The 25,385-nt window shown below is 37.2% G+C and overlaps 3 protein-coding genes across 6 annotated transcripts in view; 2 read left to right on the top strand and 1 right to left on the bottom strand.

Annotated features, from left to right (window-relative positions):
* The window catches only part of LOC311083460 (uncharacterized protein), a 26,050-nt gene extending 22,411 nt beyond the window's left edge, over positions 1-3,639 (bottom strand). For 2 of the 3 annotated variants that reach the window (XR_014606300.1, XM_084114992.1), the window contains exon 1: positions 437-3,406. Coding sequence is in view for 1 of the 3 variants with exons in the window: in XM_084114992.1 (XP_083971118.1) it covers positions 437-578 (142 nt within the window). In the remaining 2 variants the exon portion in view is untranslated. Of the gene's footprint in view, positions 1-436; positions 3,407-3,502 lie in introns of those variants that run through there. The other variant, XR_014606299.1, reaches the window with a different exon arrangement.
* Positions 3,536-9,034, top strand: ppp1r14aa (protein phosphatase 1, regulatory (inhibitor) subunit 14Aa). Of its 2 annotated transcripts, none has more exons than XM_084114993.1 (4): positions 3,536-3,793; positions 5,069-5,147; positions 5,939-5,971; positions 8,449-9,034. In XM_084114993.1, the coding sequence occupies exons 1-4, from the start codon at positions 3,615-3,617 to the stop codon at positions 8,611-8,613; spliced, it is 456 nt and encodes a 151-aa protein (XP_083971119.1). In that variant the 5' UTR covers positions 3,536-3,614; the 3' UTR covers positions 8,614-9,034. The 2 variants fall into 2 exon arrangements, with proteins under 2 accessions (XP_083971119.1, XP_083971120.1); XM_084114994.1 differs by having other exon boundaries at positions 3,546-3,794; positions 5,073-5,147.
* A 1,918-nt stretch (positions 9,035-10,952) lies between these two features.
* Positions 10,953-25,037, top strand: exoc3l2a (exocyst complex component 3-like 2a). Its single transcript, XM_084113388.1, has 13 exons — positions 10,953-11,082; positions 13,010-13,539; positions 15,090-15,310; positions 15,664-16,438; positions 17,982-18,096; positions 18,193-18,303; positions 18,540-18,640; positions 20,058-20,168; positions 20,775-20,910; positions 20,992-21,114; positions 21,205-21,360; positions 21,746-21,867; positions 23,878-25,037. Exons 2-13 carry the CDS (start codon positions 13,025-13,027, stop codon positions 24,197-24,199), a joined length of 2,808 nt encoding a protein of 935 aa, XP_083969514.1. The 5' UTR covers positions 10,953-11,082; positions 13,010-13,024; the 3' UTR covers positions 24,200-25,037.
* Positions 25,038-25,385: the final 348 nt, after the last annotated feature.

Here is a 25,385-nt window from a genome sequence, read left to right on the forward strand (position 1 = left end):
TTCTTATTTATTTTACAAAAGTGATTCAGTCAAGGGCAGTAAATGACTTTCTTTCTGATGTTTGATTAACATTATTGAAAGGCGACAGCAGCTTTATTAGCAGCTTCTGTCACTTTAAGACCTCAGGGTCTGAACTGAAGTGCGCTGTGCAAAACCGTCTCAAGTTCACCATGGTCTCAAAACGAGCATTTACAAAATTAATTCTCTCCCGCTGCTTAACGTTACTGTGCCTGAGCAGTTTTAAATAATTTGTATCTAAACCACAATGCTTAAAAACGCGTTTAAATTATAAACTTACATCATGATGGCGCAGCACAATTGACATATTTCTACCGGATATTATCGCCAGCCCTTTAGGCGAATATAGAGTTTGATCAAACACAAAAAGCAATAGCATAACGTTACATACATCCATCAAGTTAATAATCAAACTTACCGAATATTGGTGATGGTGAGGTCGATGACGACGCTGTGTCTGCTCCAACATTTCCCCGGCCCACATGCTGTTCCACAACTTCTCCGTGATCATCAGCTTTATTAGTAACCCGATAGCTTGGGGATTTTACTGAGTAACTCATGTTTCCTCTGCTGTTTAGCTTTTAAAAAATTCCTTTTTTGTGCCCCACTCGCACATGGTTTTTTTAAAGATGACATTTTTAGGTATGAAATCGAAGACGAAGATAATGCGTTATGCGAGACAATTTTAAGAATAGTCTAGAATGAAGTGAAGAGTGGAGGCGATTGATTGGTTGATGCGTATATTCTAATAAGGCGCAGGCAGCCATCATCTGATAGGCCTACTTGCAGCAGCAGGTCGGTCGTTCACAAGTTAAATGTAGAATAAATGCATTTGATTGGTATATCAAATTAAAACGTGACGTTTCAATTCACCATGCATGCCCTGCTGCACACGGGGGGTTGATTGACAGGCGACCTGACCAATCATAACGCCGAATACGCAATTTTGTCCGACAAGAAAGCAGTCAGTAGATTAACTTCGGTGGACTTGAACTTGAAAAACGGTAGGCTATTGTTTAAATTACTTAAATGACAATATTTGAAAGTTGAGACTTTGTTTCATATCAACAGTAAGCTGCTCTGAGCTCTCTCTTTACTTGTATGTTGGCGCGTAGTCACCCCGCGATGTATTTTTCACTGCACAAGTGAGAACATGATGTGCGTGACAGTAAACGAGGCGGGTCTTTGCGAACGGTCACTATAATATTAATGATAATGATTCCATGATAATGCATGGAATATACGGCAAAGCGCCACTAAATAACAGGGCTAATTTGTGGGGTGTGTGGTAAGGCTTTGGCAATCAGATGGCTAGTAGTAGTCTATCTGCTCCACAGCCAATAACGGGCCCCCTCCTTGCTCGGGCCCCGGGGCTTTAGCCCCGCCTAGCCCTATTGTTAATGCGGCCATGCCTGTACACAACCATCATAAAATGATAAAAATCCATCCAGTGTTTTTTTTTTAATCTATATGTTTCATCCTGTCTCAAATCAAGCAGTTCGATATTGTGACGTCACAATATCGACGCCCCTCCCACGATGGGTGATTGACAGCAGCGTTTCAAACACAGACCCGCCCTCGTGAGCGAGCTGTCAATCATAGCACGCGCCGACGCGCGTTCATTGTTGATAGCTGGAGCACTGAGTAGAATGGCGTCTAACGATTGTGGTGTTCTGTTCTTGGGTGTAATAACGAACACAGCAGTCATATTGATGATGTTTCTAAATCCGTACAGCTGAAGACGCAGTGGCTGAATTTGTTTTCGAAGGGAATATTCCCCACGATCAACGTCAATGCTGTCATGTTTGCGCGAATCATTTCACCAGACTCGAGACTGCTTTACAAACGAGGGTCAGTATAAAGCTGTATTTGCTAAAAAGCTGCTCCAGAAAAAAGGATCAGTACCAACTATTCGTGTTCCTGCTGAACCTCCAGAAGAACAAGTGAGAGTAACGTTTTATTGACCTTTATATTAATCTTTGCAAATAGCTTGCAGGCTTCACGATGAATGTGGCTATTTTTACACTCAGGGTACATTATGGCATGTTTTCTATGTACGACGTTCTCAATATAATTCATAATCCCACGTTTATAATGAACAACGCGTTGTGGTTTTTGTATTATTATTTTAAACGGTACGCACAGAACAGAGGGGCGGGGTGAGCAAAGCTCATTATCATTTAAAGACACATGCACTGAAACGGCGTGCTGAAAACAGAGCTGTTTTCTTACAATACTAATGAGAATTTTTAATTAAAGTAGGTTACAAACTTTTAATTTAGACCCTAAAAAATCATATTAGCTTGTACAAAAATGACATTATATGACCCCTTTAACAAACCCAAAAGCATATATCCTAGACTATGAGTAAAATTCATACTCAATGCGTGTGCAAAATTCAAAACAACTGATAGAACATGTTGTGTTGACATTAAATTTGATAAAATGACCTCTACAACAAATAGGCTTACAAAAATTGAATTAGAGGAACATTTAAAATGGTAACCATATTGTAAAACTTTTAGTAAAAATCTGTTTTCTCTCTAAACACTTTAAATGAACTTTGTGTGTCCATATTTAAAAGCTTTATATTCTGAATCTACATTTTGCTCTTCTCATCCTTTCTTCACCCCACAGATTGAACTTAATGCCTCGACTTATTTGCTGCTCTTTCTTTCCTTTCTTCCATATCTGACTTGAATTTTATAATGACACACTCAGTTCGGTTTTCTAAAAAGTAGATTATACATATCATCTAACCAGTGAATGTCAATTTATTTAATACATTTTAGTATAATTACTGAAGGTTAAAGATCGCCCACTTTACCGGAATCCCACTGTCCCACTTTATCTAACACATTCAGTCTCAATGTGTTAGATAAAGTGGGCCGGAATCAGTCAAAGTGGGCCAGCAATACACCTTACAAGAAAACTAACACATTTTTAAACATTTTATTCTTTGCATTTTATTCCCTGTTAAATGTAGTAACAAACAAAACAGGAAATTTCACAATAATAGGCCTATTTGTTTACATTTAGTGAGCAACCTTATAAGGGGTTTCTGAGGGTGTCCTCCTTTTGAGGTGTGGCCACACCCACCAGTGTCATATTGAATCAACCAAAACTATTTTATCATTTAAAGAAATAGTGTCTCTTTGATTGAAGACCACTGTCATGCGCTTAAAGTGTAAAATTTAAACCCATTGAGTACAGTACAACCAAACTGAAACGGCCCACTTTATCTGCATTCACCCTATGGCTAATCATTTGATGGGTTGTGTGCAGACTTTCTGTGCAAAAACACCATTTTTAGAAGAGTTAAAATAGTTTTGAATGAAGTGTTCGCTTTTGCAAGAGGTGTGTGATGTTTTGTGGTCTTGTGTGTAGTTTAGAGAAATTGTGTGTAAGCAATTAAAAAACTGTAATATCACGTAATTTATTTTTAAACATTTTTTTTCTGTTACAACATTAAATGTGAGCCTACCCCATAAATCCACGAGCGTCTGACGTTACCTCCAATCAAGTTGAGAGCGCGCGCCACTCAGCGTCCAGCTTCTTCTGTCCACGCGCTCAGACGAGCACAGGCGCATGCAAACATGACTGAGGAGATACATACCGGTCATTCCCCGGATTTAGATACTAGTCCAGAGCACGGGATGAACATGCATAAGCGTCAAGCGCGCGTTACTGTAAAATACAACCGCAAACAGCTTCAGAAAAGACTGGACGTGGAGAAATGGATCGATGAAGGTCTTGAGAGACTCTACGAGGGCAAGGTGAGTGTCCATGCTCATCCTCACAGGTGCAGTGTTGACGCTCGAAACTACAGGTTGGTGAGTTCGGAAAAAATAGTAAATTTTGATGGAAAAATGAACGAGGGCGCCGCACATGCATTTTACAAAACTCTGCTGTCTCATGCGTTATTTTGAAATGTTTGGCTGCTGAATGTGTAACAGTTCCTTCCCTAAGAAGTTGACCACAAACGTTTACACACTACTCTCGATGTCAGTTTAAAAAAAAATGCATAATTCACCTACTTTGTACTTTTAAATTCAGGTTTCTTATTGTAAACCGGTGTGTTGAGTTTTACATAGTTGAATGCAGTAGTGTATAGACATGAAATAAACATGAATTCATGGATCATCTTTCATGAATGTTTGGTCATTTTGGTTTTAAAAAGTGCCTGTAGACAGAAGAAGCACCAAAATAATAAGAATGAGACACTATGCATTTGAATAAATAATTCTGAAATATTTTACACCACTCAATGAAAGGCTGCTTCTGCATTTAAATATTTTCATTTTCATTATGTTGACAACACAGTTCTGTTTTATCTGTCCGTATTTGCATTTTCCCAATTGCATTTGGCAATTATCTCCTCATACACCTTTAAATGGTGTGAGAGGAGACATTGTTCTGTGAGTCTCAAGTTTATATACAACATCCTTTTGTTAATGTCCCTCAATTACAGAGAGGGATCACTTGGTTTTATCGCTACCTTACATGGGCACCCCTGAGAACCCGTCTGCGGCAGCAACAGGCAGGAAGTTTAAACATAAGCTGTGTGTGTTGTGAGACGCTGTCCCACAGTAAGAGACGACAGAGATGTCTCTCGGGAGTTGTGTTATGTGATCTGTTATCTTGATTTGTTCTTTTGCTTATGTGTACGCAAAAGTTTCCCACTGAGATTATGGAATATTGAGACTGAGATACTGAAACTGTAGGCTGCTGAAAAGTTGAGGAACAATAAGATATAATAGGCAGTGGAGATGTGAAGTGGAATAAACAAATGAGGTTGCAGCCATAATTGGTTCAATATGCTGTAATTGTTGGAGCTACATGTCTTACATTGGACTTCATGTCTACAATGTCAGATTTACAGTTTGTCCTATGCCTATATGTTTTTAGCTTCTCATAGTAGGCCTACTACTTTCTGCAGTGTTTTATTTTTAAATTCTCATACCTGTGTATTTTCTTTAATGTATTTCTGGAACAGTTAATGCTTTTAGCACACTTCCTAATTGTTTTTTTTTGTGTGTGTGTTTATGTTGGAGGACATGCCAGAGGAAGTGAACATTGATGATTTGTTGGATCTCTCAAGTGATGAAGAGCGAACACACAAACTACAGGTTCCATAATCCTCCTCTCTCACTCACACCACATCCTGTGCTTGTATTTCTAGCAATATTTACATTTATGAATTTAGCAGACGCTTTTAAAAGCAACTTATAAAAGAGGAACACAAGCAATTTGTTAAAGAGACCGTAATATTCATAATATACAAAGCCAGGTTTATTAGACAATTAGATTAGGAAGCAAGCTAGAGAAAAATATTTTTTTGCGCACTGGGAAAATCTCTTACAAATGTCAGGTAAATAAAATGACCCTCTAGAGAAGAAAATACATCAGTAAGCATTTCTTAATATGTTCCCCCGCCCCAATACACTAGTGCTCAAATAACAATTAACAATTTGCTTTTTTTTTCTTCTTTTTTTTTTCTTTCAAAATATGGCTCTTTTTAATTCTTCAAATTTTAAAGTTTGTATCTCACATGAAAATAACATGTAACAGATAAGACCATTGACCTTGAGGTCTGTCTGCCATTTTAATTTTAGATGAAGATGGTGAGTGGATGCCAGAGCTTTTATACCATGTCCCTTGACCTAAGTATTTGCAGGGACTCCCCATTTTTCTCAGAAATGAGAACTTTATAGACTCATTTGTCTGAATGCTCTACACAATATATAACCATTTAAGGCTTTATATTCTCCACTGGTTGCACACAAGTGCATGTTAGTTTACACAGTTGTTAATATAAGTATTACTGACTTGTAGGCTCATTTAATTGAGTTGCATTTGGTTTGTTGTTATTTTTTTTAAAGATTAGAAATTATTCATTTGTTTTCATTTTGTTTTACAGGTTCTTCTGCAAACCTGCACTAGGAACACTGAGGTACTTTCATCAATCCATCCATCTGTAAATCCTTGTCTTTGTCATCATCCTTTCTATCCTAACATTTTTCTCGTTTCTTTTCAGTTTTTTTGTCTACTCATCCTCATTACCCCTCTATGGACTTTTTCTCATCCTCTGTTACTTTTCCTCTTCATCCCTCTTTCCTGCTCTCTCCCGCTCTCTCTGAGGGACACTGCAGTGGCTGACACTCCCTTCCACGCGTTTCTCACAATGATCACTGTCAATGACTGATTTGTTCTCTCTTTCCCTTTGCCCCTATTGCTCTCTGTTAGCACAAAGCCATTCTTTCATCGGGGCTCTTTAACAATGTACACTCTCAGCCTTTTGATTAGTGTGTGTGTGTGTACATGTTTGTTACTGTGTGTGTATATGTGCTGAAGATTGTGTGTCTCTGGGGTAAGCTAGTGTTGAAATGCTGACACATCATGGAGAATCAGTCGAGATCACACACACACTCACACCAGGGCAATTTGATTGTTTAAGATTGTGAAGCTTAAAAGAGTAAACATAGAAACTGCTGACTGGTACACATACAGTCTGCAGAAGAACCAGCAGAGCCGGACAGTAACGGAGTACATTTACTTGAGTACAGTACTTAAGTACAATTTTCAGGGATCTGTACTTTACTCGAGTATCATTTTTGGGGAGTACTCATGACTTTACTCAAGTACATTTGAGAGGCAAATATTATACTCTTTACTCCACTACATTTCTATCCATAACCGTGAGTACCTGTTACTTCTTCTAAAAAAAAAAGGAAAAAAGAAAAATCTCGGAAACCCTCAATTTGTTGGTTCCCTCTCAAACGTGATTGCTTGGATTGTGCAGGCGCCACTGATTGGGACAGCCTATCAGCAATCACTTTCAGCTTTCCGCCAAAGTCAACTCCATGGTCAGATTTAGATAAGAGACGAAACCATGGACAAAACAATGGATGAAGACGCAACAGGTCCATCCCGGGAATGTGCCAACCCGTGGCCCCACCTCGCCAGACTATTGGTGCGTTCAAGTTCTCCTGGGAAGTTCGTACGTACGAGGTGGGAAGTCGTGCTTATAACGGCATGTGCGTTCAAGTTACTTTCGTCGGAGCAAAATGGCGGAGTACTTTCTCTTAATTAATTACACAAAAATACAGTAAGGTTCTTAAACTCTTGTTCTAGAAAATGAAGAACAAAGAAATGTGCATCAGGTGTACTTTGTATTTTTATGTTTTTAATTAATTTATAAAGCCACTGCCAACACATCGTTACATGTTGCATTGTTATATTATAATACTATCATATTCTGTGTTGGCAATTAGCTAACTGAGCTGTTAATAGAAAAGCCTGACAATATCACAGCTAAATACCATTACGTATTGTGTATTCCGCCATGTTTCTCACTGACACGCCCCCAACTCGTAAAGATCGGAGCTTAGAGAAAATCCCGAGCTCCCCACTGGTATTTACGACATTGTGGTGGCGTTCAAGTGCGTTCAACTCGTAAATACGATCTATACAAGATGACTTCAACGCACCAAATTTCAATTTTCTGAACAAGTTAATGATAGTTTTCGCTTCAAGTGTTCGCTTCAAGTGTTTGAGTACTCTTGTACTCTTGATACTCAAGTACTTTTAAAAACAAGTACTTTAGTACTTTTAAGTAGACATCTGACTAGTATTTTTACTTGTACTTGTGTAAAATTTAGCAAGGGGTATCTATACTTTTACTCAAGTAATGAAGCTGTGTACTCTGTCCGCCTCTGAGAACCAGTAGGTACATTTATAATAGGTATTGTTTAGTTTTGTTTAATATTCTCTAATTTCTTAACAGACCACTAGATTATGATAAACCAGTATTTTGCACTGACCCGTTTTTAAGATAATAGGAACACTTTATCTTAAGTATTTATAAAGTTTTACAGAAAGTTGTCTTCAATGTTGGGTAAGTTGCTCTAAAAAGTAATTAATACTTTTAGCTACTAATTGCATCGTCAACAGTGTAATTGGATTGCTGTACTAATTACTCTCTATAAAAAGTATTGCATTACTTATTAATAATTACTTTCTAAATCCCATTTAAACCTCAACCAGTTGAACAATACAAGGATAGACATGAAACTGCTCTTTTAATTCTTTAAAAAAAATATTATAAATTATTTTTGAACTGACAACTATTTAAACTAGGGAGAAGTTTACATTAAAAAAAATACATTTTAACAGTAGACGTAAAATTTGTATGTTAAATCCACTATTGTTTTGGAGGGAGAGAGGGTGTTGTCTTGTGTAGTTTATAGAAATTGTGTGTAAGCAATTAAAAAAATATGTAATCAGGTCTTTTTTTTCTTTTCTTTTTTCTGGGTTCTACATAAATTATTATTTTTTCTAACAAAAAAAAAAAAAAAAAAAACATTTACATGCTTAAGCACAATGACTTTAAGTGTGTACAGCTAGATTAAGCTGTGTGTGTGTGTTCAGGCCTTCATTGCTGAGCTGTTGCAGAAGCTGCATGGTCTCCACAAACAGGAACAGTTGCAGAATGAAGGAATTGAGCATCCCTGTCTCCACACGTATCCACATCACCATGGCAACATCCATCATGACAGAGGCAACCATCAACATCCAACACATCAGACACTGTGATTGTATCTGTTCCGGATTATTGCGGTCACTGGACTGAGCTCCCTAACACACTCAGGACACACATGCAACGTGCAGTATCCAACTAGTTTAGCAACTCGGTAACTGTGAGGAGTTTGTTTACAAACTCATAAGAGTGGTACATTTAATAGTGTTCTGTTGTCAAATTGCCATCACTCTTGGTATGGTAAATATTTGGTTCTTTCTTGCTTGTTGACCGGGTTATGTTTGAACTTGCAGTATGCAAGTTTACTTGCATTTAAAGCATAATCGACAAATGACAAATGCAAATTCACAATAATATACTAACATGTTAACAATCACAGGAAAGTATGTCGTTGGACATACTAATTAAGTTTAATGGTGTTTATGAACTGGTAGATTTCATAAAATAAAAGTTTAATAAAAGTAACAATTATTTGAATGTGTGTGGTGTTAATGGCAGGTGAACAGAGCATCACTTTGATCGTAGGTGCGCTATAATGTATTGTCCACCAGAGGGAGAAGTAATACAGAAGATGTTCACTTTCTCTGTATTTTACGTTAGTGCCTCTCATCTGTAGATACAGACTAAACAACTAGACCTACATGAGGAAGGCAGGTATTAAAGGGGGTGGCTTTTATTTATGTCTGTGTTTTTACTTGTATAACTATAATAAATAATAATATATATATATATATATATATATAAAAATAAAATTTTAGGTTATGCTAAAATGTCTGTGAAAATTCTAAAGATTCTTAGTTATCCTGTTCATATTAGAATGTTCTATACAGTGGTTTTCAACCTTTTTGACTCCAAGGCCCCCTTTTGTCAATATTCGAAGGCCCTCCTGTCTAAACTGAAATGTACTTCTGGTACTTCAGTTGTAATTAAAATAAACTGTAATAAAATATGATGCCAGTTAAACATTGTGCATTTTTATTTACCCTGGTTTCACAGACAAGGCTTAAGCCTAGTCCCAGACTAAAGTGAATTATTGAGCTGTTCTTACTGAAAGGAACTTGCACTGATGTATCTTAAAATATGTAAAAGATGCACTCCAGTAATGTTTTTTCTAAGGCATCTTTATAAAAGCTAATTAAATGTCCTATTTGAACTAAGGCCTAATCCTGGTTTAATCTTAAACCTGTCTGTTAAACCAGGCCTTAGTGTTTTCTTTGCGAAATTTAATGAATACCATTTTAACATATATCAATTTGAATATATGTAAGACTTATTAGAGCCTCTCTGGAAGTTTTGCAGAGGCCCCATAGTGGGGTCCGGCCCCCTGGTAAATAACCACTGTTCTAGTAGATTCATTCTGGACAACTGGTTGTGTTTGACCACTCATCCAAGAAGCCTTTTGGGTATTTGGAAGCCTTTGCACAGCTTGTGCTAAATCAGGGGTTTTCATACTGTTTCTGGAGCATCCAAAATGTGCAGTCCCAGGATCAATAAGAAAACCCCAATACTAAATGAATCTACTAGTGCAGTGATTCCCAACCCTAATGAAAGCTTGCATTTGCTGTACAAGACCTGATGGTTAATTCATAAATTCACATAATTAGAATGTAACATATGAGAATCACAGGAACATGTTCCAGCTGTTCTAATAGGATACCTTTAAAATGTCAACTGTTTAAGGTTAAGAGTATTAACATTACGATTAGTGACACTGTACTGATCTGAGACCTCAGTGAAACTGTGGATATCAAAACTGTTGTCAAAATCATTATCTCTGTGAATTTATTTATTTATTTACCTTTATTTAACCAGGCAAGTCACTTAAGAACAAGTTCTTATTTTCAACAACAGCCTAGCAGGACAGTTAAAATCTCCTGAAAGAAAACATAAACATAAGCAAACATACATTGCTATACACACACATATACATTCAATTAAACATGTTTATGTGCATTCAACTCTCGAGTATATGAGTGTATGTGAAGAGTTCATATGCAAAAGCCTCTAAATGCCATCTGAAATTTTCTTCTAGAATAATCATTTTTATCAAGCTTGTATATTTAAATTCAATAATTTCACTTAAATGGCAATGACGATTACCTATTAATTGTCATTTAAGTGAAATTACTGAACTTAAATATACGAGCTTGATAAAAAATATCATTCTATAAGAAAATTTCAGATGGCTTTTGCATCTGAACTCTGTGTACTGTATATTTGAAGCTGTACTTGTGATGTTATGTCATTTGTTGTGTGTGTGTGTATGTATATAAAGTTATGTGTGTAGGCAAGTGTGTGTGTGTGTGTGTGTGTGTGTTTAGGGAGGGTGTCTCTTTTTCCTCAGGAAAATGCATCATCATCTGGTAGCAAACTGAACGGCTGCCTCCAACATTCCAATACAAGGCCCCAAACTCTTGGAGACAGACACACAAACACTTCGGCCCTCTCTTACTGATAGGCTCTCTATCACTCGCACAGACACTGGAATGGATTTGCCCTGAACTGACTGCCCACTACAGTAGAAGGTAAGAGATGCATGTCATTCTTGTACGTTTGTGTTATAATCAATACATATATTTGGATTTTTATCATTTTTTTCATACCAGTCAATGAATATGAGTCCATAAATTCAGTTTTACAATTTTCTTTCTTAATACAGATGAGTTACATAAGTGATTCAATTTAAAATAACTGTTTTCTATTTTAATATATTTTTTCCTGTGATGGTATATCTGAATTTTCAGCATCATTACTCCAGTCTTCAGTGTCACACGATCCTTCAGAAATCTTTCTAATATGGGAATTTGCTGCTCAAGAAACATTAATTATTATTATTATCAATGTTGAAAAAATGCCAGGATTCTTTGATGAATAGAAAGTTCAAAATCTGAATTAGAAATCTTTTGTAACATTATAAATGTCTTTACTCTCACTTTTGATAAATGTAATGCATCCTTGCTGAAAAAAACAAAAACAATTATTTTTTATATTAATATATTATTAATATATAATATTAATATATCTTTTTTTAAATAAATACTGTTTTTTTTTCTTTCTTTTTTTTCACAAAGAATCCTGAATATATATATGATGTTTATATAATGATGATGAAATCCTTTGCCAGGCACATTTTTATCTTGATAAAACTAAATTCATTTCCTTTAGGCAATAAAGATCTGGTCCAGACAATTAGATTTTGTTGCAGCCCTGTTTCTGCAGTGCTTATCGAAAAAAAACAAATTATTTTTTCCCCATCTGTTTAATGTTTATCTGTCTCTAAACATAAACGTATTATTCGAGAAATACACATCTCTTCCGTTCTAAACAACAACATTTACAAGTGATGTTTTCTCTTCTGTTACCGGGAATTATGTAAGAACAAAAATACTGACAGATGGTCCACCTGGAACCCAGACAGTAAATAACCAAATGAGTCAGTTTAATATAGGTTAGGGGTGCAAGTAGTCATTTTAGCTGACACGCATTCCTTGTTCTAGGGTACAATGGTAATGGCTCATGATTGATTTGAACCTAGAACCTTTTGGTTCCTAGCCCAGATCTTTAACCGCCACACCAGGGGAACTCTCAGAAATAATGTAAGGCAGGGATGCTGAAACACAATCACAGGGGTCACTGTGTGCTACACAACAGCACCTTCCTCCCTCTCCCTTCCTCCCTGTTCTGTCTTTACCTATTTTTCTTCATATATATTTTAAGAGGCTTTGTTCAAATTGCATGAGAAATTCTTAAACACAATAGTAACATCTTGATAGGGTTTACTACTAAAGTAGTCAATTTTTAACATATAGATTGCAGATTGTGTAGAATTTGTTGGTAGATACTTTCTTAATCCCACAAGAGACTTTGTAGAAAGTGAGTGCGTGTAGTTTTTGTGTTTGAGTAAAGAGTGTGTATGTTCTGAGAAACTTTGAGGACAGGAAACTATTCTGACACATCTGGATGGGAGCTTCCATTATAGGAGCTTAAAAACTGCTAACGTCTTCAAAGAACACACACATACACACATACATATGCTGTTAATGCACTCCGCTCACCGGAATACTGAACAATGAGAATGCAACAAGGCAAAGTCATTTAAGACAGACCTGATGAAGGCGGTTTAAACGGGTTTCAACTCTGGTTACCTTTAAGCTGGACACATGGACTACGGACATGCTTGGTGACATGGCACAATATACAAGAAAATCTTGCAAATTGGAATGACTTAGATGCATTTAACAATAATTAAAAATGTAATACATTAAAAAGTAAATACATTTCATTAAAAAAAAAAACACTTTAAAATCATAAATACACTAAAAAAAAGTTATTTCTGCAGATGTGTGTAATCTGTAATGTGTGATCTTTAGAATATATAATGCAAATGTATTTCAATAAAATTAGAAACAAGACAATTATGACCAATGTAACGATGTCCATTTCGTCTTCTAGTTAACCAGAGCCAGAATGCCCATCCTCAAGAGGCTGCCCAGGAGGTTCAAGAGTAACCACAGCAATGGTGATCTCCAAAAAAGTAACTTAACTAATGGAGAGCTCATCCTAAAGAGCAACCATAGCAACGGGGAACTCATTCTGCCACCATCCGATCTGAATCCGTTTGAAGGGGCGTGGGCAGGCAAAGGGTGGAATAATGAAGAGGACGAGGTCTGGAAGAATGGACAGGACTACCAAAGGTCATCTCAGGTGAGCGAAGCACTAGAGAATGAGGCAAACGCAGAGCAGCGTGGAGGGTCAAAGGTCACTGAGGGATCAAAAGAAAAGAGAGGAACTCTGGAGCGAATCTGTGGCTCATCGCCACTGAAGACCCTTGGCAAATTAGGCAAAGGGCTGCGTATGACCGGAAGAAATGTGTGGGGTGCCACTCCTTCACTACGGAGTGCCACTCTCCCGGCAACACCCTCCTCAGGAAAGGAAAAAAAGAACTATCGACGTGCCTCTGAGGAGATCATGACCTTACTGAGGTGAGAATGCGACTGTGACGTGTTTTAGGATGTACATGTTATAGCAGTGCATTTCAACTGGTCTTTACAATTGTGTATCAAACTAAATTAAACGCAAATATGATTAAAATCAGGCAGATCTGATTTTATCTGAATGCGAGCTTGCAATTGACCATAAGAAAGTGGGAGGGTTTAAGCAGACTAAATGATTCGAGAAGTCCAATCAGCATCATATGTCACCAGAGAGGTGCATTAAAGATGCAGAGTAACATGCATTTGGAAAAAAAGGTGAATTTCCATTTAATGCCGACTTTAATTTTGATGCCATCATTCTTTTTGCATTTTACACAAAACACATTGTACTGTATATACATATATATTCTGTATGTGTGTGTGTATGTGTGTGTATATATATATATATATATATATATATATATACACATACAGTGAGGAAAATAAGTATTTGAACACCCTGCTATTTTGCAAGTTCTCCCACTTAGAAATCATGGAGGGGTCTGAAATTGTCATCGTAGGTGCATGTCCACTGTGAGAGACATAATCTAAAATAAAAAATCCAGAAATCACAATATATGATTTTTTAACTATTTATTTGTATGATACAGCTGCAAATAAGTATTTGAACACCTGTCTATCAGCTAGAATTCTGACCCTCAAAGACCTGTTAGTCTGCCTTTAAAATGTCCACCTCCACTCCATTTATTATCCTAAATTAGATGCACCTGTTTGAGGTCGTTAGCTGCATAAAGACACCTGTCCACCCCATACAATCAGTAAGAATCCAACTACTAACATGGCCAAGACCAAAGAGCTGTCCAAAGACACTAGAGACAAGAGACAAGGCTGGAAAGGGCTACGGGGAAATTGCCAGGCAGCTTGGTGAAAAAAGGTCCACTGTTGGAGCAATCATTAGAAAATGGAAGAAGCTAAACATGAGAGCTCAAACTCCGTGTTTCTCAGCGACAGCCCAGAAACCTGACTGATCTAGAGAAGATCTGTGTGGAGGAGTGGGCCAAAATCCCTCCTGCAGTGTGTGCAAACCTGGTGAAAAACTACAGGAAACGTTTGACCTCTGTAATTGCAAACAAAGGCTACTGTACCAAATATTAACATTGATTTTCTCAGGTGTTCAAATACTTATTTGCAGCTGTATCATACAAATAAATAGTTAAAAAATCATACATTGTGATTTCTGGATTTTTTTATTTAGATTATGTCTCTCACAGTGGACATGCACCTACAATGACAATTTCAGACCCCTCCATGATTTCTAAGTGGGCGAATTTGCAAAATAGCAGGGTGTTCAAATACTTATTTTCCTCACTGTATATATATATGTATATATATATATATGTCACACTCACACACACACACACACACATATAATATGTGTGTGTGTGTGTGTGTGAGTGTGATCTTTTTTCAGATTAGTCCTGAAACCCAGCAGATGAGAATCACTGTTATATAGATCATTATTTCTGAGACTAGATATTTTCTACAGCTGTTGTTGTAGAGGGAGTTTTACTTTACTTAACCCATTTTTTAACTCTCAGGTTGGCAGGTCGTCGTAAGGAAAGTGAGCGAAGAGATAGTCTACCTACAGGTGATCTGACCACTGAAAACGATGAAGACAGTCGCAGGCGTCCCTCGTTCCTACGCATGGTCAGTCTGAGCAAACTCAGAGGAGACTCGCTAACAAACCGCAGCTCGCAGGAAGACGAGCAAGAGTTAGTAGAAGAAGAACAGCCGGTCAAACGCAGGGAGCCACTATCAGGTACAACTGTTTTTTTTTTTTATTATTGTCTGTAATTGTTTGTACATTTTACAGCACGTACAGAGTGTAACTATTATGCTCACAGGTCTCCATGATTGACCCATAACACCTTGCTTGAGAAGTAACAAGGTCCAAAAGTCCCTGTGAGTCATTGGCCAATTAACAAACACTTTCACAGAGACAGGAAATGACATACTTTCTTTGTACAGAAGATCCAACCTGATAAGCTCACCGCAAGGAGAAAAAACTGTGTTAATCTACTGCCTGTTCCAAAGGCAACAACACATCAAGCGAATAAACACATGACTGTAAATGAAATTAAACATTACTCAATCTCTCTCTTTCTCACTCAGTGTTGGAGATCCTACAATTAGTTAATCAGAGAGACCTGCTGTTTGCTGACACGCACATCCAAGAGCTGGAGAGAGAGTGTGAACTTGACCCCTCCTTCTGGACACAAACCACACCCACTTCAACCACGCCCAACAATATAACTCCTCACACACTCACTTCGCCTCTCTGGCTCCCCCTGTTGCCTGGTTCAGGCAGTGAGGATTCTGGCCCAAGCATGTGGGACTCTGGGCTGCGTAAAGTGAAAGATGTAGAGCTGCTTTACGAGGCTCTTCAGAGAGAAATGTGGGATGTGGTGAGGGAGTCGTTACGCCAGCCCTGCAGCGGGCCTCAGCTTGGCCTGGTGGTGCTGGTCATTCAACAGGAAGAGCAGGCTGATAAGGTTTGGGCCCTACGACAAGAGGCCCAATCCAACGCCCAAGCCAGTGACCAATCTGAAGACCATTCCCGGCCCTCCAAGCGTCCCAGGAGACTGCGTCAAAGGTGGGTGGAGGCTGTGGGAGAGGCAGCTGACTGGTGTCTTCCACAACCGGGGGGCATCGCTGCAGGGCAGATGGGCATGTACTTGGAGCGTTTGAGGGGCAGGGTGGTGGAGGATATGGACGCGGCACGTCGGAATGTGGTGGCGGTTTATCCCGAGGAGTTTGCTGTGTTTCAGGTCTACATGCAGAGCTATCACAGGGCTGTTGCCAAACGACTGAAGACTGTCACTTGTGGCCCGATTCAAATCACAGATACATACTCGCTGCTTGACTGGATCTACAACATTTACAACAGGTATATGCACATGTATATAGACACTGAGGTGTGTTTTCTGTTTTTTCACACACCTTTCCTGCAATCACATTTCACACGGTTCTTGCTTTAATGACCTAGTGGAAGAATGAGCTCAGGTCTATTAATATCAGAAGCATTGTTTATTAGAATGAACAACACCGGTACAGAATACCTGGGAGAATTACTGTACACACATGGATGGTCTGGTGTACTAAAAGTAGCCACACTATCAACTTGACTAATTTTTTCAGTAGCATGACAGTAGTTGGTATAAAATGAAAACTCACCCTATCTGTTTTCTAAACGCTTGTTATAGACCATATTGTGAACGATTTATGTATTTCTCTATTTATCCACTTTCAAAAAAATTGTGATCAGAACATCATAACTGGACCTTCTGGTGAAAACTACAGCGTTCTCTCTGATGATGTATGTAGGACTTCTCCAATCATTTAGTCTGCTTAAACCCCGCCCCTGCAAGCTCACGCTCATCTGCCTCTATTTTGGAGCGCGACACCCACATCTTAAAATCCAATCAACAGCCAATGAATAGAACCAAGCCCTACATTTTTAATTTTTCGAAAATCCATTACTTCTGTTTCATCGTGACTTTAAGTAATTCATCTTTTAGAGCTACGTTTCCTAATGAGTGACTGTATAGCGTGACCAAACAGTACACTGCTATTTTTAATAATGTCTGAGTTGAGAGAATAATCAAATAGGCTCCTCTACTTGGTCATGTCTCTATCTCTCTCATTTGTAGCATAAGAGTTAAATGCATGAAGAGCTAAATACATGAAATATTGTTTGTGTTGTTCAGTAAATATTGCTGGAATTAAGTAAAGAAATTATCCTGTATTTCAGTAATGGAATATATTGTTGAATATTATATTGAGTGCGGAAAGTGCAGGGGCCATCGAAGAGTTTTAAAAAAAGAATTAAAAATAGATTAAAGTAATAAAGAAGAGCTTGTCACAGTGTCATTAAATTGTATGTAGGGAAATAAGCCCCTTAACATCCACATTTCAGATTGTTGGACTAGTGAATCATTTAATGACCTTGTATAGCATTGGAAAGTCTGATTTATTCTAGTTAATAATCGGTTTGATCTTACCATTCATGTAAACAAATACCTGTACAATATTTTCGAGTCAGTTATGTAAAATAGGAAGTTGTTGTTTACTAGTACACATTTACCTTTTCTAGTTTGATAATGTCACCCTATTTGAGATTGCTCATTCATTCATGTTTTAGTACCAGCAAACATACAGCTCTGATTCAATTAAATGTCATTAGGTAGTTATATTTTTTTATTTATGAAGTAAAATGAATTTTATATAATGTCCTCTTCCTTAGCTTTTTGTTTTGTTGCTTGTAGGGACGAACTTCTTAAAAAAATTAAAACAGTAGCTTGACCGGTGTCTAGTTGTTGGTTCCCCAACACGGCACAACACGGCACAACACAAATACACTATAGCTTAGACACGCTAGACACTTATGGACACACAAACGTGCACTAGTTCTGACTGTGAGTGTCTCATAGGGACGTCTTGGCTACAGTTGGAGCAATGGGCACGATAGTGTGTGAAGCGTTAGATCCTCTCCTGCCTGAAGATGTCATAGACCGGCTGGAACAGGACTGCGTCGAAACTGTTTGGGTAACACTTGATTATCAATAATCAAATTATGCATTAATTAGTAATTTCTGGAAACGAAGAGTTAAAATTATATCCACTTTGTGTGTGTTTCTGCAGGACAAGATGACTATGGAGCTCTCACAAGTTTTGGATGATGAAGAAAAGCGATGGGCTCAGACACTGCACATTGAAGAGTATCAGTCTGGCCTCGCCCGTTCTGTTATACAGGTAACATACCCACAATCCTACACATGTACAGCTATTAGCCTACTGCATTCTTCTGAATATGGTCTGACTGTATGCATGCCTTCCACTTTGTACTTTTAGAAATATTGGTGAATGTGAGTGAGTGTGTTTAGAAGGTCTTTATGAATATCTTTTTATATTTTTTTTATTACATTTTTTTTATATTAATTAATTAATTCATTCATTCATTCATCTGTGTGTGTTTTTATGTGTTTCAGAGGCTGAAGGTAGATTTGGACAGATCGACAGCTGTCAGTCAGCCACTAGGAGCTCGTGTTGCTCGCTGCACCTTGAATGGACTTGCAGATTTCTTGCACAGGTGAGATGGGGACATGAGCAGGGGCGCCTTTATATAACCAGAGACCCCCCAACAAAATGTCACTAGGCCATTGTTCAATACATAGACATTGATTTGTGCTCATGTATGAATAAATTCAAATGACATAGCTATGGAAATGTTTTTTTCCTTGTTTTTCTAGCTGAAAAGTCCTTGATAATGTCAGTAAAATCCCATTTTTGGAGAATGTCACTCTCAATAGACATTATGATTACTATTATTATTATTATTAGTTTACCAAAAGCCAGTTTTGAGAATGATTTGAGAATTTGAGTGTCAAAATATCCTGTTCAAACAGTGGTTTACAATGTCTGTATGAACATACAACGGGATCTATCAACTCTAACCATAGTGACAGGGACTAAAGTAATATCAAAGATGGTGACATAAATAAAACTGTAAATTATTATCATATTTCATACGACAAAAGTCGAGGAGCAAGTTCATCCATCAAATTAACAGACAGCAGCTTTAATACTTGAGTGAGAGCGGAGAATTTGAGTCACGCACAGACCACAAAACTCAGCCCATGGAAGCCCATGCATTAATGCGCCCCTGGACGTAAGAGTATGATCATAAAGATGCTTATGATGAAAAACCCATGGCAAAAATTATGATCATGTTTAAGTAGGCTACTTGATCTTATCATATAAGTAAATGTTTAAATTATATTTACTCCATAAAGCTCCTAAAATATATTCATGTTATAATGCATTGTAGTCAAACCTTTCACCACACAACTAAAGCTATTTCATAAGAGAATCTGACATGGTCAACACAATAACTAATGATTATATAATAATAACTAACTTTCTAAGGTTGAGCACTTTTTTTTGCATTCTAGTAACTCAAACAGTAGAGCTTGGTGTTTGTAATGCCAACGTCATGGGTTTGACTCCCAGGAACTTGCCAGAACTGATTGAAATGTATAAATCTAAAAAATGTAAAGCACTTTGCATAAAAGAGTCTGCCAAATGCAGAAATGTAAAGGTAAAATGTTTTTAATTTGTGTCTCAGTCTTAAAGAGTTCGTTCACCTAAAAATGAAAATTCCATCACCATTTACGCACCCTCATGTTGTTCCAAAACCTTAAGACTTTTGTTCATCTTCAAAACACAAATTAAGATATTTTTTTAATGAAATCTATGAGATTTCTGTGCCTCTATAGACAGTCCACACAAACTACCACTTTGACGGTTCAAAAAGATGAACGAAAGTCTTACGGTTTTTGGATCAACATGAGGGTTAGTATTTAATGACAGAATTTTCATTTTTGGGTGAACTAACCATTTAAGTTCCTCCGTTATATTCTATAAGTGTCTTATTCATTTCTGTTTTAAATAGGGGAAATCTAAAAATAATGGAATTTTGTGTGTTTGTGTGTCTGTGTGGTATTTAGTTTCCAGAGAAAGGTTGAGATGTTTCATGACACGCAGTCAGAGTTTGGGGATCATGGGGATGGTTATGTCTCCAGGACCATCTCTCTTGTCAACTGTGTTCCACCATTCAGGTTTTTCATCTTATTCACCATGTCTATTTATTCCAATCTCTCCCAACTTGGAGTTTTTTTATTTGAGGACTGTAAGAAAATAAGTTTAGAATTTATATTTTCTACATTTTATATTTTTAAAGATGGATGTTCTTCAGAGAAATGCAGATCTCTTGCTAGGCTAGAAATCACTGGGCATATCTGTTTGATTTTTACTAAAAATACACTGTAAGAAAAAAAAACCCTTGAAAAACAGAAATGGTAATTTTCTGCCAGAGCATTTCCTTTAGCTGTAAAACACAATGCAATGTATAATTCAAAATACAGGTAAAACATCTGACATCTTAGATATTCAGCATTCATTTAAAGAGAATGTTATACGGAGTTATTTTTTAATGTGTATTTTTATAACAAAAAGAAAATAATAGATCATGATTCTGTAGATAGTCAGGACAGTCATAACTCAAATCATCAGTAAACCAAATGTACATATAAAACACTTTTTTTCAGTTTGTAAAATATATCAATGAATAATACAAATACTATAGAAAGAATAATGCAATGAAATAGCACAGAGACTGAAAATAAATCAATTATAAGATGACTTAACTGTGTTGAACTGTGTAGGAATTTTGTGGAGCGCTGTCATCTGTGTGACACCCTTGGCAGTGAGGACGCCTCCCAGCGAGCTCAATCCTCTCTGGAGCGAATTGTTAACCAGTCAGTGCGAGTTCTTTCAGACATACTGTTTGAACACATCAGGGTGAGACATATGCACAGGTTCACATCTGGCCTAGAAATGTTTCCCAATGCATTCATTGATGATTTTCTGGCATGATTCCAGCCATTCTTCGATAAACTGGTGAAGAGGAAGTGGCTGGATAACAATGAGGCCTATGAGAGCATTGAGATGACCATTAAACAGCACTTTAAAAAGTTCAGAAGAATGGACTGCCCTCCATATCAGGTATGACATACAGTACATGCATGCCAGGACACACACATGCTCATTGGTTGGTTGGTCGGTCGGTTGATTGATTGTCTGATTGGCTGACAGGCATTGGTGAATGAGGTGCACAGGCGGGTCCTGGTTGAATATGTTCGTGCCATCATGAGGGGGCGGGTCATCTGTACGTCACTCAAAATGAGGAAGAGAGTGGCTTTCCGTCTGCAGGATGAGGCCAAACAGCTGAAGGCTCTTTTTAAAGATCTGGTCAGTGCCACTAGCTTTCATATTATGCCTTACATTATCTTAAAGTTATCTCTCCAAATGACCCCCAAATATGATGCAAAGGACCTTCTTCTCAAAATATAATGTACAAAGATGCATCTATAGTGTGAAAAATAAAAATATTATAGATGATTAAATTGTTATGTGGAAAATGTTTACTTTCTATTAAGCTTTTTCATCCCAACATTAGAGTACTGTTAGGTATATAATCGTTAAGCATAAAACCATGGCTGTGACTAGAATAAAAGCATTTGTGATTTGCGAAAAGCCATTTCAAATCAGGTTGAAACAGAAGTATTTTATTTTATTTTAACCAACAATTAGTTAATGAAAATGATGTCCTCATTCTGTCTTTTTCTTTTCTCAGGAGTCAACTTCCTCCTGGTTGGACAGTGTGATTGTTCACCTGGCTGACATCATAGCTTTGGAGGACACTCCCTCTATTCAGATGGAAGTTGGGCTTTTGGTGAAGGAATTTCCAGATATACGGTAAAACCGCCAGGGCAAAAGCATCAAAACCATTTTCAGAGGCCCGTGATGAAACTGTGTAGGGTTTAAGCACTAGCACTAGAAATGGCAAATGTATGGTTGGGTCCTAACATTCTCTCCTCCTGATCAGCTCCAACTCCATTCCGGGTTTTCCATTTCCTCACTAGTGACATAAATCCGCTGAAAATGAATGCGGAGTGAGAGAAAATACAGATTTTCTGACTTTCATAAACCCTCTCCATGCTTCAGACAAAATAATGCACTCACTGCATGCTCTTCAGTGCATGAACAGTTGAACTACAATGGTCAAACACATCCGTCTAGTAAAAATGCGTTCTGTGTTAATGACCCTTTAGAAAGCTACTTGACCAATGAAATTTGATGACCAGTCCAGAACCAAGTGTTGTTTAAAAACTGCTATAAAACTGAAGCCGAATGTAGAACCGGATGTTGATTTTATATAGCATAAACCAGAAGGAAAGTGTTTTATTAGCTCCTAGACCACTCAGTAACTTTGTCAGTTTACAATTGCATTAATACAATTTTACTGAACACTTTTAGACCTGCGGAAGGGTAGAACCTGAACTCTGTCATCTCAAAGTGCTTTCATTCATGAAAAATTCCCCTCTTATTTCCTTGAGAACTATTTTTCACAACACCTCTCTGTTTCCTGAGGTTGTTCTAAGAATGTCTGACTGAAAATAGTTACCGTGATGCTCCATCTCAGTGCCAACTTTCCTTTATGTGGACGGGAGGGAACAGCAGACAGTAAACAGGGGAATGGGTGAGATGTGACCCCACTTTAGTTGTGTTTTTGTTTGGATGAAGAGAAATGTGTGAGTGTGTGTGCTCAGTCACTGGCTGGCAGTGCTCCTGCTTGCTGACGCACGACCCTCCTCAGCAGACAGGAAGTGGCTGTGGAGTACTTCCTGTTCCTGCCAGGTCACAGGAGACTGACTGGTGCCACACTCCAATCAAATACACACACACACACACCAACTAAAGATCAAAAGCCAAAAAAGTGGAGGCTACTTAACTTCTCTTTGTGCTTTGCAGTGTAGTTTCCTGTTTTTTTACTGTCTGTCTATGTTAAAGTTTGTCACAGATAACACTGTCACATTGTTATCTATAGGCAGGACATGCCATCTTAGTACAGAGCGCTAACTCTGAGTTAGCTGTCAAGTGATCATTACAAAGAAACACATTTGGACTACATTGCTCAAATTACTTTTGCCTGAAATAATGGACTTTTTTAAGTAATATTATCATATAATGTATATCTTAAAGTTTCTTTTTTTCTCTTTATCTAAATAATGGAAATTGATTGGTATGAATGATTCTTTAAAAAATAATCTTTTTAAATGCATGATATCGGTTCCATATTTATCAGACGATATTTTTGTAATGTATAGATAAAACAAAATGTAAATATATGAACAACTGAAAAATAAAAAATATTGCCTTAGAAAAAAACTAAAATAAGGTTGTTCTACTAAAGTGCTAGAAAAGTACTAAAACTGAAATAAAAATAAATTAAAACTATATAAAAAACAACATAAAAATGACAAAAGCACATAAAAAATTACTAAAATTAAAATGAGAATGTATTAATTAGAAAATATTAATAAATACTGTAATAGTTAGAAATAACACTGGTTGTGATGCTCTAACTCACTTGTAGCATTTTTACTGCTTTAATTGTTTTTTAGTAATAGTATTTGTATATAAAAAAATGATATATTTTATTAATAAATGGTATAGAATTTTAATATCAGCCATTTATAGCTGTAAGATAATGATGATTATTATTGGTACGTTTTTCTTCCGTTTCTTGTGAGCTCTATATTTTAATTGACTACTCTCATTTTTTATTTATTATCTAGGTTCATATACTTTGAAAAATGTAGTTCTTGTCCTGTACAAAAGCAACTAGAGTGATACGCTTTTCTGATTATGCGACACAAAATATGAACCATTATGCCCTCTCACCCTCATTCTCTCCTCTCACAGGAGAAGACATATCTCTGCTGTGTTGAATGTTCGTGGGATGGTGCATCAGACAGATCGTCAGGAGATTCTAGCTGTGGTCCGGGACTTAGAGACCAGCGACAGCTCTATCAATCTGCCCCGAGATCGTGCCCTCTTCTCTGAAATTGCAGTGGCCAAAGACATGTCCTGTCTGGGGCTGGTTCTGATCCGCTTTGGTCTGACCGTGTCATCGTGGGTCGCCAGTGCCCGGCCATGCCGTAGCCAGAGTAGAAGGAGCCGGAATGAAAAACATGCAGATAACAGACCACTGTCAAGCCATGCAAAGCGCTTTACTGAACCTTAAAGATAATGAAATACAGCATAACTACAACGCATAGCATCCTGATATTTAAAAATGACACAATAATGCTAAAAATACATAGCATCACAACAAATATAACGTAATCAAATCAGTAGGCTATAACATAAAGCAAAGATTGCAGAGATTGAAAAGATTAAAGATGGCATAAATTGTGCTCTGTCAATTTTTTCCCAGTCAGTTGTTTCAGACTAGATGAATGTGGTCAGAGCCCAGTCAAAAGGGACGATAAGATGAGTTCATGACAGCAAAGTAAAATCACAACAATACTTGTCCTTCAGTACACAGCTGGAGCGGAACAAGTCAGTGGACACTTCAAAGGACGGGAAATAGTCTATAATTCTCTCTCGCTTTAAAACTGGCTAGCGGACTGCTGTAGCTGGACCTCTGTCATGTGAACAGCCACATGATTTGAGAGGAGTGTGGACTTGCTGAAATTTTTATTAGTGCAGGCTGTGTTCAGAACACTGATTTAGCTTGACACTAAATCACACACAGAACAAATGCATGTATATGATGTATCAAACACCAGGTACAGTTCTACAATGCATAAACAGCCACGTTTCTGATTGTGTTATTTTGAGGAGTGAAGATCTGAAAATGGGTTAAACATGGTTGTCTGTGACATTTAAAGAATGTGAATGAAAATCTCTCTGATTTTGTATTTGTGCTAATGTTTAGGATTCTGTTCATCTCATTCGTGTCTAATCACTGTTCAGATCTGAGCTACTGAGAAAAAAAAAACTGCCAGGAATTAAATGTATTTGATATTCTTTCAGGTAAAAAAAGAAATAAAGCCCCATTGACTGGGAAATTAATTACATTGTAATTAAATTGCTGTTTTTATACATTACCATTCAAAAGTTTGTAAAATGTTTTAAATGTTTTTGGAAGAAGTCTCTTATACTCACCAAGGCTGCATTTATTTGATCAGAAAATCAGTAAATACAGTAATGTTGTGAAATATTATTGCAATTTAAAATAAATGCTTTATAATTTAATATATTTTAAAATTTAAATTTAAAATCCAGTCTTCAGTCTTCTAATATGCTGATTTGCTGCTCAAGAAACATTTCTTATCAATGACGGAAAAAAAAGTTGTGCTTCTTAATATTATTGTTGTTTTTTATAGTTTTTTTTTCAGGATTCTTTGATCTCTTCTTTCAGCATT

Source organism: Abramis brama (genome assembly GCF_963993115.1).
Source record: "Abramis brama genome assembly, chromosome: 5".
In the NCBI taxonomy this organism is placed as follows: domain Eukaryota; kingdom Metazoa; phylum Chordata; class Actinopteri; order Cypriniformes; family Leuciscidae; genus Abramis; species Abramis brama.

Bases quoted from the DNA above. Each gene is read 5' to 3' on its own strand.
- ppp1r14aa (XM_084114993.1), top strand. From the start codon at position 3,615: ATGACTGAGGAGATACATACCGGTCATTCCCCGGATTTAGATACTAGT. The intron at 3,794-5,068 runs GGTGAGTGTCCA...TGTGTTTATGTT, and splicing joins GAGAGACTCTACGAGGGCAA to GGAGGACATGCCAGAGGAAG. The intron at 5,972-8,448 runs GTACTTTCATCA...GTGTGTGTTCAG, and splicing joins CCTGCACTAGGAACACTGAG to GCCTTCATTGCTGAGCTGTT.
- exoc3l2a (XM_084113388.1), top strand. From the start codon at position 13,025: ATGCCCATCCTCAAGAGGCTGCCCAGGAGGTTCAAGAGTAACCACAGC. The intron at 18,097-18,192 runs GTAACACTTGAT...GTGTTTCTGCAG, and splicing joins ACTGCGTCGAAACTGTTTGG to GACAAGATGACTATGGAGCT. The intron at 18,641-20,057 runs GTGAGATGGGGA...TGTGGTATTTAG, and splicing joins CTTGCAGATTTCTTGCACAG to TTTCCAGAGAAAGGTTGAGA.